Here is a 17,895-nt window from a genome sequence, read left to right on the forward strand (position 1 = left end):
TATATATATATATAATGGGAATGATAAAAGTTCTTATTAATGCCACTTATCATTCCCAAATTGAAAGATAAAATTATCCCTTTATCTATCTGCAACTAAAACCTCAGCTCTCTGCTGGTTGTTGCCGCCCGCTTCTCTCCCTCCCGCTTCCGGCAGCGCAAATGTCTTCCGCCGCCGCCCCTAAGCGACTACAGCTACCGAAGACGTGCCATGGCGGGCATCTCCGGCTGGAATGAAGCCTGTGCCGAGGATCCACCAAAACCCCGTTCTTCGCCTCCCTCAAAACCCTAACTCCAGCTACGCTCTCAGCGTTATGAAAGTTGTTTACGCTGCGTTTTACGCTCCTTTTGAATCGCTGGTTTGTTTATAAGTGTTGTATTGATTCTTCTGTTATGTTTATTAGCATCCGAATCCCATTGGAGAGGGTTTTGGAACAGAAGCAAGGCTGGAATCGGCGGGGCCAGAGTGCATCGTTCCTGGTCAGGTGGCTCCAGTTAGAATTCTTGGATTAAAGGTTGGATAGAGCTGTTTGGTTGTTTGTTAAGGCATCATGTTCTGAAGTTTATGAATTTTTTTGTCATTAATAACTTGTTTGGTTCTTAGCCTGCTTTTTTTTGTTTATTTGGATGGAAGTAGACAGCCGAATGCAATCAGCTTCCATTAATTGCTGGCGAATTCATTTAATGGCAAAACAATTGCGATTATCTTGAAAAAGTGGTCTATATGTTAAGTTAGCTGAAAAATATTTAAGTAGGTCATACTCACGCAAGGTTATTTGGAGGGTATTGCAGGGTTATGTCGCTGTTATTGATGTCAATATTCTCAATAACCTTACGAAACCCTCGAATGACGGGAAAAAAGATGAGTGCAAAACCGCAAAATGTATTGGTAGGTTATTGAGATGTTATTGGGGTTAATATCCCCAATAACCTCTTAATAACTCCCATAACTGAGTTATTGAAAGGTTATTCGGGGTCATACGCATGCAGAATTGCGTGCGTATGATGTACGTAAATAGCGCTCAAGTTAGCTATTGCACTTTTATTCTTCCTGCCTTCTGTATGTATATTTGAGAGTCATGGAAATTGAAGCAATATTGCAGATTGGAACAAAATAAAATGTCCGGTAGAACAAATTTCTAAGAAGGCTCTTCAATTTTTTTTTCCGGTGTTGTCAGTTAAATCCCGGAACATTTTATCTTTTAGATCAGTTGTTTTCAAACTCTTCTATTAGCAGAAATTAGGGATTGTTCAATTCATTTGATTAGAGAAAAATCCAAACCAACCTATCACGCTTCTAAGTTAGCACACGTTCAATGCTAGTGGATTCATAAATTTTTAGTGTGCTCTAAAATTGTCACCAAATCATTAAAATCTAACCATTCATGAGCTTCTATAAAACAAAATAGAGGAATGTTATTTTTGTGCTTGCTTCCTTAGAGCGCTTTAGTTTGCCTCATTTGAATATATTCGTCATGTTTGTGGGATATTCAGGGCAGTTTATCTTTCACCTGTAAATGTCAGTCTATTTTGTATTTCCTTTGCTGCAAGTTATTGCTTCTAATATCTTATGTTGGATTTGATATGTTGACTTGGCTTTATTTATTTACATTTGTAAAGAGTTTCATATGCAATTTTTTTCATTAAACGCATGCCATGATTCAATTTTGAAAGTTAGAACATTTGAGATGTCTGAAGTTAGCCTTGCAGTGTATGATAAAAAATAAGCTGTCATATGGTCTAATGGCAAGATATTTCAATTATTTATTACTTAATTTCTACCTATTGCTTTTTGGAAGATTGTGCTAAAAATTAAATTTTTGTTGTTGACCTACAGGTTTGGCCTATTGATATTAACCTTAAGTTTGTGCAACCTATTGGACGGGAGCTGCAAGTTCTAGGGAAGGTAAGGTTAAATGTCAATTCATTCTTAATTTTTTGCCATGGTAGAACATGCATTTTATTTTGGAAGGAGATTTTAGATTCAGTCTCACATAATTATATTTATTAGTTTTCTATTCAGCTTGGAATATTACCTGATTGTTTTGAGTCTGAAAAAAATGTGTAGATTTTATATGTTAGGATGACTTGAGATAGTAATTTTCAGACTGCTTGTGCTTAAGTTACACATGATCCTGTAAACATCTTATTGGTCGGTGTATCGTATCATTGACTTCACCAAACCTGAACTGCACTTTCGGAAGAATAGCTCATGCATGTTGTTAACTTGTTTTAAGTTAAAAGTACAATATATTGATAGGGCTTGAGAGTTGAGACTATTTATTTCGCCCCATTGAAATCATATGATAGAGTACGTGAAGAAGGTGGAGAATATTTACTTTAAAATTGAATATAGCATTTTTGTGTATCAAAGTTTGTTGAACGTCGAATGGTTATTTACTTTTCCAATATCAAATTTTCTTCGTTATCTATAATTTGGGACCTTTTTTTAAAAATGAATTTATTTCATTAGTTTGCCATAGTTTTACAATTAACTGTCTTACTAATGCCAACTTTCAAGTCATCTCAACCAAGCTCAAAGTTGGAAGTGATGGTTTTAGATGTGTAAAGTTGGAATAACGGAGATAAGGTTTAGAAGATAGTGAGATAAAATTTCATTGAATAAAGTTTGTGCATATGATTTATAATTTTTTTGGGTGTGATATTTTAGCCATCAACCAGAATTATTATAAGATAATGTATTACCTTAGTTTGACAGGCTTAAGTATGTTGGATAGAAAAGTGAAGATGCATATGAGGATCTGGATTCAAGTGTTAAGGTTGGGCAATTACAATGATGAATTGTAAGAGTATTGAGCGATTGGAGGATATTATTATTACTTAAAGGTAATTTTTGGAAAAGTGTATTATGTTGGCTTTTGTATATGCATCTGATTGTTGAATTATAAAAAAAATCATTGATAATTGAATTTGGTATGGTGAGGATGGAAATGCTATGATGAATGTTCAAAAAAATTTGAAAGGATAAATTAATGAATAAGCACACCAAAGGAATGATCAGAGTGTTGTTAGTTGAATATAAGCTAATCTAAAGAAGATTTTGGTAGTTTAGATGTATACAATAAGGGTAAAAATGAACCATTAGATGGGTATTTAAAATTAATCTCAGATGATGAGGAGAGAGAAGGGCTAAACTTATTCTGACATGGATGAAAGTTCAAATTGATTTGTGATGAGCGGGCTTAATACCCAATGCAACAGTTGACATGGGCGAATGAAAAACGAGGATTCTTAATGTTAATCCCCAAATAGCTGGGATTAGTCTAATGATGATGACATATAATTTGGTAGCACAAAGAATGATTATCTCATAAGATAGCACAACATTCGAGTACTGAAAAATAAAAGCTTTAGTTATTAATTTTCTTGTAATTTCCCGTTTGGTTATACTTGATATCCTAAAAAGCCACAATTCCTGATACGTATGCTCAACATTATGGCACATGACCCTAATTTGCTTGTGCTTTTTATTTTTTGAAGGAGTTCAATATTTATATGTGCAAACCAATCCATGAAGTCTTTGCAGCACTCGCTTATGCTGTTGTTATTAGTTAGCTACTAGTACTTCATCCTAGTTGGTAGCTAAGACCAGTCCAATTTATTCTCTTAAGTTTACTTACCCATCCCCACTTAATTGTCAAAGTTTTGAGAAAAATATGTTGAATGCTGAATAGGCTCGATGCCTTTTGTCTTTGCTTTCATTCCATTAAATAATAATCTTACAATCTATTTTAGGTACAAAATATTCTGTATAATCTATTTTAGGTAACTTAATAATATATATTCCTAATTTAAATATTCAGCTAAAAGGGAAATAAATCATAATAAAGATATTGAAAATAATTTAATTAAGGAAGCTCCTAATTATTGAAAACTCCTAATTTAGCTGACTAATTTCCGTTATTCCTGATTGACATTAATAAGGCTCCATCTTCAATTTTCTTAATCAGTCTAGGTCCTAAATATGTACAACATGTGCGTTGATGAATCAATGCACATGATGAACAACTCGAACTTGGCTCGATTAATACTGGATCTTGTTTGCTCAAATTAGTAAATAAATAGGTTTGAATATTTTCTTAAAGCTTGGAGGTTAGATGAACTAGATTTGAACAGTCCAACTCATTTATTGATGTTCATGAACAAGCTCGTTTGCTATTAAACAAGTAATTTCTTAAGTGCTCTTTACTTATATAATATATTATTTAAATAAAATTTGATTAATTAGAATTTATTTAATTATATATTTTTTTTCTACATATTATAATTTAATATTAACATGCATATCAATCTAAAGTAATTTTTTCTTATTTTTTTATTTCATTGAATTAATTTGCTAGTACATATTTATATTATTTGATTGCAGGGAAACTTACAACTTATATATTAATTTGTTTGTTTGGTTTAAACTAGTTAGATATTAATTTGAAATTTATTCAATTTCTTATTCATTAAGATTTATAAAAATATTTTTTAATGACTTTAAATGAGAAATCTAGTAGCTATTTGAATTTTTAGCCAATTTATTAATTTTATATGAAAAATCAGGTACAAATCAAATTTCTAGTTTTATATGAAAATCCAACTATCATTCTAATTTTTTTCTTGTTCAATTAATAAAAATAAGTTTGATCATTAAAAAAATTTTGAGCAAACAAAGAAAGAACTTATATGTGAAAGCTTGACTCAAGCTTGAACTGAAAACGAACAACTTATGATACGACCAAGCCCAGTCCAATTAAAGAAGTAATTGACTCAACTTTGCTTGATTAAAAAACTTTTATTAATGACTCTTATTAATCAGTTTTGTTTTTATGCAAAATAATTGATCAGTGTAATTGTTATGGATGCTATAAAACTTTTATTTTCTTCCATTAAATGCTTTCTTTTTTTTTTGATATATCGTGATACATAGATTGTAGCTAACTTTATACTAGATGGAAATTTTAGAATCAAAGTTTAAACTGCGTGAGCAAATTCATTTGGATTAAAATGTGCACTTTGTTTTATTTTATTTTATTTTATTTCCTTATGGAAGACAGCTTGCTACTCATGATGGCTAAATTTTTGGATTGTCAAGGATATGTAACATGCATCATTTGGCAACCTAATGACTCAGAGAAAGTGCAAAATACTTAAAATTTGGTAGAATGATTGATAAAGGGAAAATTGAAAAGAAAGAGAAAATGTGATAGGGTTATACGGACACAGAACAAAACTTCATGTTGTTAATGCTGATTTCTCAGCACTCGAGGTTGTCTAATCCTCAAAACAATATGTTGAATAGTTAAATGCCAAAGGAGCTGCAAATCATCAAGAGTCCATAAGGAGATCAAATCACTTTGAACCATGCAAAGAAATTGAGTCCGGTAAGAAAAAAAAAATCTCATAGAAACAAAATTCAAATTTATTAGCATTTGAATTACATGGCTCTAGACACTCTTTATACTGATAGACTTTATTACAAATGTTGAGACAATCTTTTTAAACAAATAAGGGAAATATCAAACTTTTCTACATGGCAAATTGTGTACTAACTATAATACTCTAAATAATGGAAACGATGATATGCAACTGACACAAATTTGGTTAGCATTCCTAAACAAAAGTGGCCATCATATGTGCCATTAACTCCCCCTCGTTGAAAAGAAATTTACTCTAGAGAGTTGAAATGTAGTTAAGCGAAGAAATATTATGTAATTAATTTTCCAGTCTGTCAAATGAGAAACTCCCTTTTAAGGATTATGAATTAGTAGCTGTGTTTTGGTTTAGATGCTGGCCTTCGTTGGATATTTAACTTAATGATGTTGATTTAGTGTTTTTTTAAGTACCATTAGAATGGTACTAAACAACACGAGTCATTGTAAGGAGTGTCATCCCTAAAGTAAAATCTCTTTGAGATTTTGAGGGAAGAAGTAATGTGAAGAGATTATGTTGCGCGATATTCTTTTTCCTCATTATCATTTTCTATTTATATTGGTTAATCAGTGAATCCTTTTGGCTATAGATCTTTGAGCTCAAGGACTAATGGCAAGTCCATATTTTTAGAAGTATTTCAAATTTATTTCCTTAGAAGATTTCCTGGGCAATGCAAAAATTAGAAGTTTTTGCATATTGAAGACTATATAACTGTTAGGGGAACTGTATTTATTTACAATCTTAAATATTTCTTGTATTTAAAGTGTTTGACATAAACTTTGATCGATAAGGTTACTCTCGAGAATAAGCTTCATGAAGGAGATAAAGAAAATATAAAGCATGCATTTAGTAGAGAAAAAATTAATTGGAAATATGATGTTGGGGAGAAGACAAACCTTCTTAGTATTCTTCGGTTTTGTACTACATGGGCGTCGTTAGGCACCATAGAATTCTCATCTGCACACTACTTGTAGAGAAGTTAGAAGGCCCAAAGTCTTTAATATATCATTACATGGAACATGTATGAATGAATTAAGGGTTTTAAGTCATGGAGGAACTTAGAAGATCCCTTGTAAAGTTTTAACCATGCGAACCTTCTTTTTAAAATTAGATTGAGGGACAAGAAGAGTGCTTTCTTGCTATCAGGGCCTGGTTACATTCAAGTGGCTCGCAGAATTTAGTGATCTGCTTTAGATGTTATGAGGCTATCCATTAACTTCCTGATCATTGTTCTGTAAGTTTTCAGTGCATTTTTATATTAGAGGTACTGGTATTGTATTGATGAAGTTATTTCCCCCAATAATATTTGTTCCTAAGAATGTGGTGGCGGATCGATCAATGGGCATGACGTTGGTTTTAAATATTGATTCGATTAATAGACCGACCACAAAGCTGCAGGTGTGCTGTACTTCTTTGTATATGCTTTGCCTTTTGTTTTATGGTCGACGAGTAGTATCCATGTCGTCATACTATTTCACCTTGTTTGCTCTATTGAATGAGAGTCGCATTCTCATTCACTTGTTTTTTTAGATAATCCCTTCGTTTTGGTTTGGTCGATTACACTTCAAGTTTGTTTTATTAAAAAAATTTCTTGTATAGGATCTCTTTGGATATCTAGTTTATTGAGGCCTAATTAGGTAGAAGGATTTTTTTGGCTCTGCTTGTAGGCGTTAAACAATGCACAATGAAGTAAACATTCTTTCTTTGCTTTGGGGTGTCAATGTATGATACTAATAGTTTTTCTATAACAATTGTGTGAGAATTTCCAATTTTTGCTTGGGTTAACAAATTTTTTCTACTTTTATTTTTATTTGTTCTTTTGTTTTAAAAACATGTGTTTATTTACTGTATTTTTCACATGTTTTTATTTCCCAGCTTTAAATATAAATCAAATAAAAAAAAAAACACATAAAATAACATTTGTGTGTTTTGAATGTTATTAAAAATACCCATTACAACCAAATATATATATTTTTTCAAAATCAAAAGAAAAAAAGCATGAAGCAGAAGTGATCCCAAATTGAGATTAGTCAATTGCTTCTCTTTTCTTTAGGTGATACATCATTTTGAACTTTTTAAAATTTGCAATTTAATCTTCACCCTTGATCACGTACCGAGCCAACACTTGCTTGCTAACTCATATTTACCAAAACTTGATTTATGATGAGCTTAGAATTGTGGAACATCGCAGCGTAAGGATGCTGCCGAATATAGTTATTGAGAGCCATTGTGACGACCACAATCTGCACTTTGTTAGAAAACAAATATGTCGGCATATCCGGCAATATGCCTCATTTCTTCTTTTAAACTCTAAATATTTTTTCAATGACACCGTGTAAGGATGAGTCTCTTGCTGAGTATCCTTTTCCTACCTCGAGTGACATTGTTAGCTCTCTCGAAATCAGAAATATGATATTTGGTATCAAGAAAGGGATTGAGATACCCTCTTTGTAATGGATACCTGACGTCAACTAAATAAATTTCTCTGAAGTAATATTACTCATCTGTATTGCACGAGATATTAGTATTTTTATTTGTTAATTGTCAAGCTAACTTGGGGGTGGCTTCAGAAAGTTATACTTTTGAGTTCGTGCAACTAAATTGAAAATATTATTGTTGTGTGCACTGTCTTCCCATCCGACCATTACAGATGCGAATCACATATTGAAACCATATATAATCTTTATATTTTTGTGTTGGTGAACTATATCGTCTAATGTATACTATTTTTTTATTATTGGGCAAATATAAATTCACATGTGTTCCATCAATCACTCTCATACAATCCTAAAACAGTTATGAAATAAATTAGAGATACTATGTTCGAACAAATTTAGAAAAAGATGAACACATGAAACTACTTTAAATTATGACATATAATGCTAGTCCTGTGAAATCTGTAAGTGTGTGCTTTGGAATGTGGTGTCTTTGGGTATGATAACTTTTGATGGTAAACTAATAAGAGCATTTAACCCAACTGAGAAATATCAACTGATTGTTTTAGATGAGTGTTGGAATCGCTCGATGACACCTCTCATAGACTCATTTAGTAATAAAATATATATGGTCATGGCTAACACCTCGCTTGAAGTAATCCTGAATGAGCTATGAAGTTCATGATTTATGTGCAATTTTTTTAATAGATCAATAAAAATAGGCTGTGTCATACGAAACATGTTGTTAAATTTTATGGGATGACCCACAAGCAACTCCCTTACTCACTTTTCACCTATATACGTAGATGTCATGCAAGGAGATCAAACAACATATGACATGTAATTTTTATACATTAAACATAATGCAACTGCAATTTTTCTCTTGCGTTTTTTTCTATTCGTGATATTCATTGTCTATTTAGCTAGCACTTAAAAAAAAAGAAAAACTCTGGATTAGAAAAAAAACTGCATTGAACATTAAAAGTAGCATATAAATAACACTTGCAAGAACTGCATTAAAGATGTCCAAATAAAAAGAAAAAAACAAAATCCAAACATGACGAAAGAAACATAATATAATATCCATGGTTAAAATCCCACATAGAAATGACCATCAAATAATATGAAATTCACGCATCTCGATTGCCTTAGTAATAGTGAAAGTAATTAATCCTACGGTTAGGTTTCATCGACATAAAAAACTCTCCTGGTCGGCTCTTTTAGCAACTTCATAGTGAACAAGGAAAACTACACGTCCTTATCAATTTCTGGAGTATCTTTCAGAATTTTCATAATTTGTTAAATAGAAGTCGCATGTGATCCGCCAGGCTCACTGGTGCATGAAGCCACTAATTGGGAGATCTGACTTCTAATGAAAACATCGCCATTCTTTTTCTTTTTCTTTACCTTTGGATGTTTGGATCGACTAATATATCCTACTTCATTTAGGTTGGAGTCCTTTCATTGGGCAACAAATTGCTCCACTTTTAAATGCTCAGATTTGCCTCCGCGCCCTCTTTTGCTTGGTGCGCATGCTTGATCACGGGTGATCACCACTCTATCGAACATACGATCCAACTTATCTTCAAGTTCAAGGTTAATGCCACTGAACTTGAATTTTTTCGCAGCTGGCACGACCCACAAATCAATTAATAATACTTAAAATGATCAATGAAAACTTATAAAATTTTAAATAAGTTTGCGTTTTAAACATTCTCACATCCAATCTCATGATCCACCATTCTTCAGGAGCGTCGATGGTTCGTTTTATAAGTTCTCAACTCAAGCTTGTGGATCCTCACTTTAGCTCTTTTCATATTTTCCAGTCATTTTTTAACTAATCTCATTTGCTTTTAAATTGCATTCTGTCGTATTTTCTTCTTGTGCTTTCCTTAAACCTTTTTATTATATTTTGCCAACCTTCTTTGTTAAAATAGGTGGTTGACTTATTTCCCAATTTAACCTCCGTAGCACAGAGTTCACATAATATTAATTTCATCTCTTTATCCCAGGTTGTGGAAGAACCTTTTTTTTTGTTGTCTTGCCCATTACGACAACTAGCATGCAAAAAACTAAACTACATAATATTATGGGAGATCCATAAAAAAGGAATAGAAACTTCTGCAACATCACCATCACATCACGACCACCACCACCATATATCAACATATCACATGTCTATAAACTCATCACATCACGACCACCACCACCATATATCAACATATCACATATCTATAAACATATCACTACCACGGCCTCAATACCAACACTATCACAACCATAACACTACCTCATTAGCGATGCTATTATCTCCACACCATTATAATCACAAAATCCATTATTTTGGGAAACCACTACAAAATCACCACCACCACCAACTAGAGCATTACAACACAGCCACAAAGCCTAAAGTATTTCAATTAATTTCTACATGCAATTACCACCACCATCAAATTTCGGGCAACAACCAAAATCACAACACAACCACCCAAATCCATCAACTAGATAGAGCACGGAGAAGCCAAACAATCAAACCAAATATAGGACAGAGAGCCCAATAAAATCACAAAGTCCAACATCACAACACAACCACTCAAATCCATCAGTCGAATAGAGCACAGAGAACCCAAATCCATCAACCAGATATAACAAAAAGAACCTAAACCATCAACCGAATAGAGCACAGAGAACCCAATAAAATTGCAAAATCTAACATCAGAGCACAACAACCCGAAAACCATCAACCGATTAGAGCATAGAGAACCCAAACCATCAATCAAATATAACACAAAGAATTGAAATTAATTGCAAAATCAAAATGTTTGCATAGATAATGGTAGAGAATACCGTGGGGCGACAAAGAGCAAATGATCCAAAAGCGAGCCGAAGAAAAGAGGGGAGAGGGAGAGGAAAAGTAAGGCAAGCTCTTCGCAACTACCACCAGAACCACCGGAACCAAACAGAGCCAAGCCTAGCCACCAGAGCTACGGATCGGAGAGGATTGAGAGAGACGATGTTACCTTTAGGGCAAGAATCGCGAGAGAGGGGAGAGTAGCTCACGATAGTGAAGAGCGGGACACAGGAGAGAAGAGCGAGGGCATGGCTGTAAAAGGTTTGCGAAGAAATGTGTGCGGCCCACGTTTAAGATAGCTTTGCCAATTGAATATGGCTTTTCCAAAAGAGTTGGCTCACCGCAACAACTAAACGACCTCTACAGTGTTTTCCTACCGCACAACGACAGAAAAGCCACGCCAAACGGCCTGTCAATATCTTCTTGCATGGTTGAACAATTCATCGGCCGGGCTTTAGCAAAAAATTTTTGTAGTATTGTTAAAAATTTAATTTTCAACTCTCTCTCTCTCTCTCTCTCTTTTTATATATATATTAGCCATTGGGCTTTTTCTCTCTCTCTATATATATATCATAATTATCATCATCATGCTTATGTATTGACACACTTCTAACATTGAACCTGAGAAAACAAACTTTCAAAACTATGTTTTTTTGCATGTGATTCTACTTTTTTTTTTTTTTTTAATTTTCTGCAAACCACAACTAATTTTGCAAATATGTAGATTTTTGTTTTTTGTAATGATTTATGGTAGTTTCAGGGACTTATTTTTCTAATTCCATTTTGCAGTTCATGGATTCAGCTGTGAACCTTATGAATGCATCATTTCAAGATAGGTAAAACCGTTCTTTATTCATCCTTTACATTCCAGCCGTGGCACATTCCTAGTCATGGTATGGTTTATATATATATATATATATATAGTGTGCTTTTTTTTTAAAATTTTTTGAGAGTGGTGAGCAACCCGTGTATCTGATCTTGTTGCCTATTTTATTATTCTATGAGGTGAGCGGATAAGAGGCTGGAAAAGACAAAAGATAATGTATGATTTATAATGTCTCTATTAAAGTTCATATGTTCAACTTTCTACATTTATCTTGTTGGAATTACATACTGCGCAGCAGAAACATTATTATTTACAAATCTAGCACCTTCTTTCATCCATTTTTCAAATTCTCACTCAAATATCAAAATTCATGATAAAATTTCAGCCCATATTTTTCATTTTTATTAAATTATTAATCATTTGATCTTGCCATGTGTAAATGCATTGGTTCGATGGTTCAAAATTTTCACGTGGTTGTTTGATTTGTAAATATCAATGTTTCATGTGCTCTGTATGTAATTTATATCAATTTTTGGTATTGAATTTAGATTTGGAAAAGAATATGCGTAGAATGTTGTTTGGTTTTATTATTCACTGTAAACATGTAAAAAAAAAATCAGATAAAAATGTGGTTCCATGAATTATTTCACATGCATTGCACATTATTTTCATGCAGTGACTTTGTAACTCTTCTCCACTCATCAATATATTTTATTTTGAGGTCAGGAGCTAAACTCCCAAATGATGATTCACGTACATACCACTAAATTCCTATGTATTTTACATATCTGATGTTTTAATTTTAGTTTTTACACACATACCACATTAATTATGGATGAAATCATGTATTTAACACTTTAGAAGTTAAAAGTGATGGTATTTTTGATGTGATGAAAGTTTGGGTGGTATAAATGTAAAACTTAAAAATTTTGGTTTTAAATATGTTAACATAATAAATGCCCGAAAAAAAATTAAAATGCAATTTTCTCTACGATAAATTTTTATGTTTTTTAAAGTACATTTTTAAAATCAAACTTAAAGGAAAAAAAAAAGAGAGGGATCTCACAACTGTGGTCTATAAAGTGGACAAGGACCTGTAATGGCTCATTTAGATGGATGCCAATCAATACTTTTGTATTTACATATCTGACATCTAAATTTTATAGTTTACATTTATGCCTCATTATTTATGCATGTAAAGTTATTTATTATTATTTTATTTTAAATTTAAAGTAGTGGTATTTTCTTATGTGATATGAAATATTTGGATAAATAGAATAGTAAAGCTTAGGAATTAGATGTTGTGGTATATAGAATAAAATAGAATGATCGAAGACGAAGCGAAAAAATAGGAGCATAGAAAATTCACATTAGAAAACAGTAACATAACGGAACAAACAGATTTATATGGTTCCACAAATTGACTACGTCCACGGAGTTGAAGATGATTTTACTACTTGAAGAATTTACACCAGTCGATCGTATTGACTTACAAGAGGGATCACTCACTTCATTGCTCTCTCTTCTTCTCTCTCTACGCCGAGATACACCGAAGAATATAAACTTACAAGAGAAATAAAATTAATTTCTCTACTACCACAAGCCACTAAGAAGAAGTCAAGGGAGAACAATCTTCTTCTTCTTTCTTCTTCCTCTATTACAAGGAACTACTGTTTGCACTTAGAAGCCCGGAGAAGAACACAAAAGAGGGTCATGCTATTTCCTTTCTTCCTCTTCTGCAAAGCACGCCAAAGCCCTCTCGAATCTCTCACATGTAGCAGTTGATCGCAAAAGATAATTTGAGGTAGGGTCCTGTTCGTAACTTAAAGAAGCAGAGGGCGTCGTTTCTCGAATTGTAGCTGGGAGCATTTCGCGAAATTGTAAGGTCGCGGTCGCGATCTTTTACGATTGGAAACAGAGAGGCGGGAGCGGGATGGGCTCCAGCTAACAAATCTCCCACTTGGAGACTGATACGCATGCTACAACGTATTCTTCCTCGAACTGATATCCTCCACTGGCGGCGTCACCTTTTTTTTCTTCAAACATGAATCCTCCACCTCCGCAACTCAAAGCCTCTGTCTTCACACCAAAAAACCAACTGAAGCCGCGTACAACTTCAGTTTCTCAAGAGTAACACTCTTAGTCAACATATCAACAGGGTCCACATAATCGTGCAACTCCAAGCTATTTTCTAGGTTAGTCTTGTCTTTGCTTACAACTCCCACTGAATTGACAATATCCTGTCTATGCTGAAAGCCTTTTTCAATAAGTCTAGTCTTGAATCTCTTACTGCCATCACGCTCAGTCTTCACTCGGTACACCCACTTGTTGTGTAATGACTTCTTCCCTGGTGGAAGTTCTGCCAGCTCCCATTTGTTCGAACTTTCATCTTGTAAGATTTATTCATAACGATGTGGTTCTTCACCATCTGTTTGTGGAACAATATGAATGAGTGCCCCAGACCCACTCTTCTCTTCTCTTCACTTCCATCATTCACTTCCATCATCAACACAACTATGAACTGTTAGCAATAGTGCATCATGTACTTCTTCAGATACCACATTTGAGCTATTGTTTTCTATCTTCTTGGGATTTCTGCAATTCCTCTTTATGTGGTCAGCCTTACCACAATTCCAGCAGTTGTCTGCTGACCAGACTTTGATTTTGATCTCCATTTATTTGAGTTTCTGTCTTGTGATCTCCCTTTGAAATCAACATTCAATGTCGAACTCTTACTCGAGATCTCGCCAGAATCTTTCCTACACACTTCCTTAGTCAAAATCAAATCACGAATATCATCATATTTCAATTTAGATTTATCTCTAGAACTGCTAACTGTCATCCTCATGGCTTCCCAACTTTTTGACAATGATGCCAACAATATCATCACACGTATCTCATCATCAAATCAATTTCAACATAAGATAATTGATTTGTGATAGTATTGAAATCATTCAGGTGTTGAGCAATCGAAATAACTTCCGCCATCTTCAAGTTGAATAACTTCTTCATCAGATATACCTTGTTATCCTTGTTATTATACCTTGTTATTCGCCGATGGCTTTTCATACATACCTGATAAGGCTGTCATGAGATTTGCAATTATCTTTTTTTTATGACGTTGTGTGCAACAGACCTCGATAGGGTAAATCGAATAACCCCCAGAACTTGTCGATCCAACAAATTCCACTCAACCTCATTCATCCTTTCATATCTTTTCCCCAATAATGGAAGATGAAGTTTCTTTCCATTGAGGTAGTCTTCTATCTGCATCTTCCAATAACCTAAATCTGTGTCATTAAACTTCTCGATCCCTGAAATTTTCACTTCATCTGCAGACACCGTCTTTCTTCATATCCAAAACCACGACCTCTGATACCAGTTGTTGTGGTATATAGAAATGATCGAAGATAAAGCGAAAAATAGGAGCAGAGAAAATTCACACCAGAAAACAGTAGCACAAAAGAACACACAGATTTACCTAGTTCGACAAATTGCCTACGTCCACGGAGTTGCAGAAGATTTTACTACTCGAGAAATTTACACCAATCGATCTTCTCGACTTACAAGAGGTATCTCTCACTTCTTACTCTCTCTTCTTCTCTCTCTACACAGAGATACACCGAAGAAAATAAACTTACAAGAGAAACAAACCCAATTTATCTTTTGCCACAAGCCACCAAGAAGAAGCCGAGGGAGAACAATCTTCTTCTTCTTCTTTATTCTTCCTCTATCGCAAGGAACTACTGCTTGCACTTCTCTTCCTCTATCCCGAAGAAGCTCGAAGAAGAACACAAACGAGGGTCATGCTATTTCCTTTCTTCCTCTTTTGCAAAGCACGCTGAAGCCCTCTTTAATCTCTCGACTGTAACAGTTGATCGCAGAAGATAATTCAGAGGAGGGTCCTGTTCGTAACTTAAAGAAGCAGAGGGCATCATTTCCCAAATCATAAGCGGGAGCAGTTCACGAAACAGGGAGGCGGGAGCGGGATCGGGCTCCAGCTAACATTAGGCATGTAATTACATGGGACAAATAAGTTTTAATTTTAAGATTAAGGCTAATAACAGTTAGCTAAATAAAAAAAAAAAAAAAAGAGAAAGGGTTAGACTGCCTTAAAGGAAAAAAAAAACATATTTTTGTTTAATTATTATTTTATTTCTTTTTCACATTAATTTTTAAGTCTTGATAATAAAATGTCTTGTCTCATCATTTTTATGGTATATTTACATGTATACTATCCTAAACATTGCTATTTATAAAATGTCTCTCAAGTCATTTTTTTGAACTATCTACCAATTGTATTTTTGCATGTCATGATCAAATAATTGAGAATTTGATGAAAAGAAGAAATACGTGTTGGGTTTTTTTTTCTTAACTTGAAAAAAAAAAGAATATAAAAAGAGTGAATGTTTTGTAAACAGTAATGTTTTGGGTGCGATGTATGTAAATGTCGCCAAATTTTTTTTGTTAGCTATTATTCAATTGAAAAGGGTTGAGAATTCACATCCTTATTAATCAAACTAGAGGTATACTAAACCCTAGTTGACTAAACCCACAGGACCTTATTAAAAGAGTATGCTTTTTTGTCTTTCTAAAAACTAGCATTCATTTAAGATTTTATTAAATGGAATATTGCTACTAAGACCTCTTATAAGAACCTCATATAAATTGAAGTAATAATACAGATGGAGATTCTTATAAATCATAAAAACTATAATTTTAAGAAATTATACCATATATGTTAGGATTTGTTAGCATTGTTTATAAAATGAGATGGATTGTTTACCATTCTTCCACCAAAAGAATGTTAGCAAATTAGAGGATTTTTTAGTTAGAAGAAATTTGAGTATACCGTCTCCCAATAACAAGTCAAAAAGTAAATCCATATTTTTTCTTCAAAGAATTTGAAACATATCCTTAATTCATTTCTTGTATGTTCCAAAATCGACCAAGTTTATCATAATCTCCCTACAACATGCTTCCTTTGTAACATCTTCTTCCACTTCACACATCGACAATCCCACCAAACCCCGCCCTAAGGTACCACCCCTCATGATCTCTTATTCTCATTCACATGTCCTCGGTCTCATTGATATCTCTCTCAATAATATTTCATTACAATTCCTTCACATAATGTTGATCTCATTGATGCTCACCACTATGAGCTCCAATCCTAATTTCTACAAATCATCAATTATGTCTCAAATCTTGGCAATAGAAGGTGAAGCTCAGCATTTGAGAGAGTAGTTATGACTTTCACAATTGAATTCCTACTATCGTAAAAGTTGGAATTTGTTACTGCTTTGTTGGGACAATTAATAGTTGAGAGGAGGGGGAGAATGATGTGGATAATTGAAAGAGGGAATTTTGAAAAATTAAACTATCATACAATTTAAATCCCTCTTACATTCATATTACAAATACAGTCTTAATATCTAGAAATCTATTTAAATTCAAAATAAAATAGAAAATAGGAGCTAATCCTAAAAGTAGCTAATTAGGAAGAGATCAACCCTTTAAGTGAGAAGGATAAATTCTAGTTCAACCATCAACTATATCTACCTTTATCCTTAACAACTCCATTGAAATCAATTACAAAAGCCATGCATTTCTCTCATATTCTTCATTCGCATAATTTTATGGACAATACAAACTTCTCTTTTTGTATAAAACAAATGAAATTCCACGACCTTTTTATTTAAAGAGAATGTCTTTCAAATAGTTAAACTTTAGTAAATTAAATAAAGTTTAGCTCAACTAAAAATCTTTGAAGCCTCTTACAATAAAAAAGTAAAACAAAATAATTATCTCTTTCCTGTTAAATAGTATATGTGAGAGGAAGAGGGAGATTATGAGAGACAAATGAGGGAGAGGAAGTGAGAGGAATGGTATATTTTTTTCAATAATACTATTCTGGCCAAATAAATAGATAAAAATCACAGAGAGAGAGAGAGAGAGAGCTTGCACTTATCTTTTTTATTATATTTTTAAATATTAATATATTGTTTGATAATTAAAATTTATTGCAAGCAAATCAAATATACATCTTAAAATGGTTAATATATCTTAAGAGGACACTAAAGCTTACTTTTAATAAGAAAAAAATTTTAAAATAAAACTTATTTAATAGCTTAACCTTTGATTTTTACAAGATCTAATTGGCCTTATAAATATATAAATAATATGAAAGAAAAAAAAAAATATGAACAACATGATAGAGTATTTGATGTGATTTTATTAGAATTTAATTTATAATACATATATAAACACAAATACACACACACACACACACACACATATAGACACACACACACACACACACAATTACGCACTGTGGGAACGCAC

General features: G+C 33.2%; 1 protein-coding gene across 1 annotated transcript in view; it reads left to right on the plus strand.

The window, feature by feature from the left end:
- Positions 1 to 11,641, plus strand: part of LOC110029205 — a 13,400-nt gene extending 1,759 nt beyond the window's left edge. Inside the window, exons 3-6 of the mRNA XM_020731387.1 lie at positions 186 to 319; positions 404 to 514; positions 1,837 to 1,905; positions 11,514 to 11,641. Of these exons, the coding sequence (XP_020587046.1) occupies positions 186 to 319; positions 404 to 514; positions 1,837 to 1,905; positions 11,514 to 11,564 (365 nt within the window). The 3' untranslated portion in view covers positions 11,565 to 11,641. The remainder of the gene's footprint in view (positions 1 to 185; positions 320 to 403; positions 515 to 1,836; positions 1,906 to 11,513) is intronic.
- Positions 11,642 to 17,895: the final 6,254 nt, after the last annotated feature.

Source organism: Phalaenopsis equestris, unplaced genomic scaffold (genome assembly GCF_001263595.1).
Source record: "Phalaenopsis equestris unplaced genomic scaffold, ASM126359v1 Scaffold000552, whole genome shotgun sequence".
NCBI classification, from domain to species: Eukaryota; Viridiplantae; Streptophyta; class Magnoliopsida; order Asparagales; family Orchidaceae; genus Phalaenopsis; species Phalaenopsis equestris.